Here is a 2016-nt window from a genome sequence, read left to right on the forward strand (position 1 = left end):
AAAAAAAAAAAAGACAGCTTGAATTTTGCAGGAAAATGGATGGAGCTAGAAAACATCATTTTGAGTGAGGTAACCCAGACCCAGAAAGACAGTTATCAGATGTACTCACTCATAAGTGGCTTTTAAACAGAAAGCAAAGAAAACCAGCCTACAAATCACAATCCCAGAGAACTTAGACAACAACGAGGACCCTAAGAGAGACTTACATAGATCTAATCTGCATGGGTGTAGAAAAAGACAAGATCTCCTGAGTAAACTGGGAGCATGGGGACCTTGGAAGAGTATTGAAGGGGAGGGGAGAGGCAGGGAAAGGAGCAGAGAAACATGTAGAGCTCAATAAAAATCAGTAAAAACAAAACAGATATGTCTGTGTACTACATGCATGCTTCCTGCCTATCAAGCCCAGAACAGGACATCCAATGCCTTGAACTGCAGTTACAGATGGTTGTGAGCCACTATGTGGGTTTTAGGAATCCAACCCAGGTCCTCTGGAAGAACAGTCAGTGTATCTAACCACTGAGCCATCTCTTTAGCCACATTTGCCTTGTTTTTTGGAACAGGAACTCTCATTGGCTTAGGACTCGATAACTAGACTTAGGTTGAGTAGCCATGGAGTATCAGGAATCTGTCTGTCTCTGGTTCCCCAGGGCTGGGATTACAAGAGTGCTCCACCGTACCCGACTTTACATGCCTTTACTGATAGACATGTCTCCCCTACCCTTCTGGGCTCTTTGGCTCTCCTCCCTTCCCTCTCCCTGTAGCTGTCCCCTTCCATAAATGGACTCGGGTTCTCTTAAATTCTAGTCAAACATTCTACCACTTAGCCTGATCTCTAGTTCTCCCTTTCATTTTTATTTTGAGAGAAGGTCTCACTAAATTGCTCAGAGTGGCCTTGAACTTGTTCTGTAGCCAAGGCTAGCCTTGAACTTTCAATCCTCCTGCTTCAGCTGTCTGCGTAGGTGGGAATTACAGGCCTGCACCTTCACACACAGCTACTGTTCCTCTTTCTCTAGTTTATTTATTTTATTCATTTATTCGGCTTTGGGGAGAAAGGGTCTTACAGCTCTTGAACTCCTGATCTTCCTGCCTTTGCCTTACCAGGGCCGGGATGACAGTCTGTGCTACCAGGTTTTAAATTCTGTCATCAGGCACCCCAAAAGAAGGCTCAGCTTCTCTGATTCTGGGCTCCTTTTTGCTACATACAACCTGTCACCGCAAGGAATGTAAGGAGGGCAGGATTCTGACCCTGCACAGTAACCAATTCACTCCTGGTGAATTCCGAGGTCTGCAGGACGATCCCGGACATGATCCCAGCTTGGCAGCGGAACACGAGCATGTGGTCCTGCTCCTCGATGGGGAAATCCATTTGCACAAAATTATGGTTCGAATTCTTCTCTCTTTTTTGCTTGACATCTTTTCTATCCAGTTCTAGCTTCTCTATCTTAAAATATATCGGTGGCTCCTCTTCTTTCACAGAACAATTGACTCTCACAACTCCACCTTCTGTCACCTCCATTTTGTCCAGTGTCACTGTGGGGTTGGGCACGCCTTTGGAGAATGAGAAAGAACAGTTGTTATCAGTTCCTCATTATGGCCCAGTCTCCCTTATCTGTCATTGTGGCTGACCAACCAGCGGACTTTAATTCCTGGAGACTAATCACTGGGCATGTGTGTGCCTGGCACCGCACTGGGTACTGAGTACTCTACAGATAGAATAGGTTGGTGTTCCTAATGGTGCTGCAATTCGATTCCCAACCAGTACAGTTCAAAAAGAAAACACCCGGTTGTGATGGCGCACCTTTCATGCCAGCCCTTGGGAGGCAGAGGCAGGAGGATCTCTGTGAGTTTAAGGCCAGCCTGGTCTACAGAGCGAGTTCCAGGACAACCAGGCCTACATAGTGAAACCCTGTCTCAAGAACTTCTTTAAAAAGTTTAAATGTTTTAGCCGGGCGGTGGTGGCGCACGCCTTTAATCCCAGCACTCGGGAGGCAGAGGCAGGCGGATCTCTGTGAGTTC

General features: G+C 46.6%; 1 protein-coding gene across 5 annotated transcripts in view; it reads right to left on the reverse strand.

The window, feature by feature from the left end:
• Pecam1 (platelet and endothelial cell adhesion molecule 1) overlaps window positions 1-2016 on the reverse strand; it is a 62213-nt gene that overhangs the window by 40213 nt on the left and 19984 nt on the right. For all 5 annotated transcript variants that reach the window (XM_005350417.3, XM_026780947.1, XM_013347504.2 and 2 more), the window contains exon 4: window positions 1246-1548. In XM_005350417.3, the coding sequence (XP_005350474.1) occupies window positions 1246-1548 (303 nt within the window). The remainder of the gene's footprint in view (window positions 1-1245; window positions 1549-2016) is intronic.

This window comes from Microtus ochrogaster, chromosome 7, assembly GCF_000317375.1.
Source record: "Microtus ochrogaster isolate Prairie Vole_2 chromosome 7, MicOch1.0, whole genome shotgun sequence".
Taxonomy (NCBI): domain Eukaryota; kingdom Metazoa; phylum Chordata; class Mammalia; order Rodentia; family Cricetidae; genus Microtus; species Microtus ochrogaster.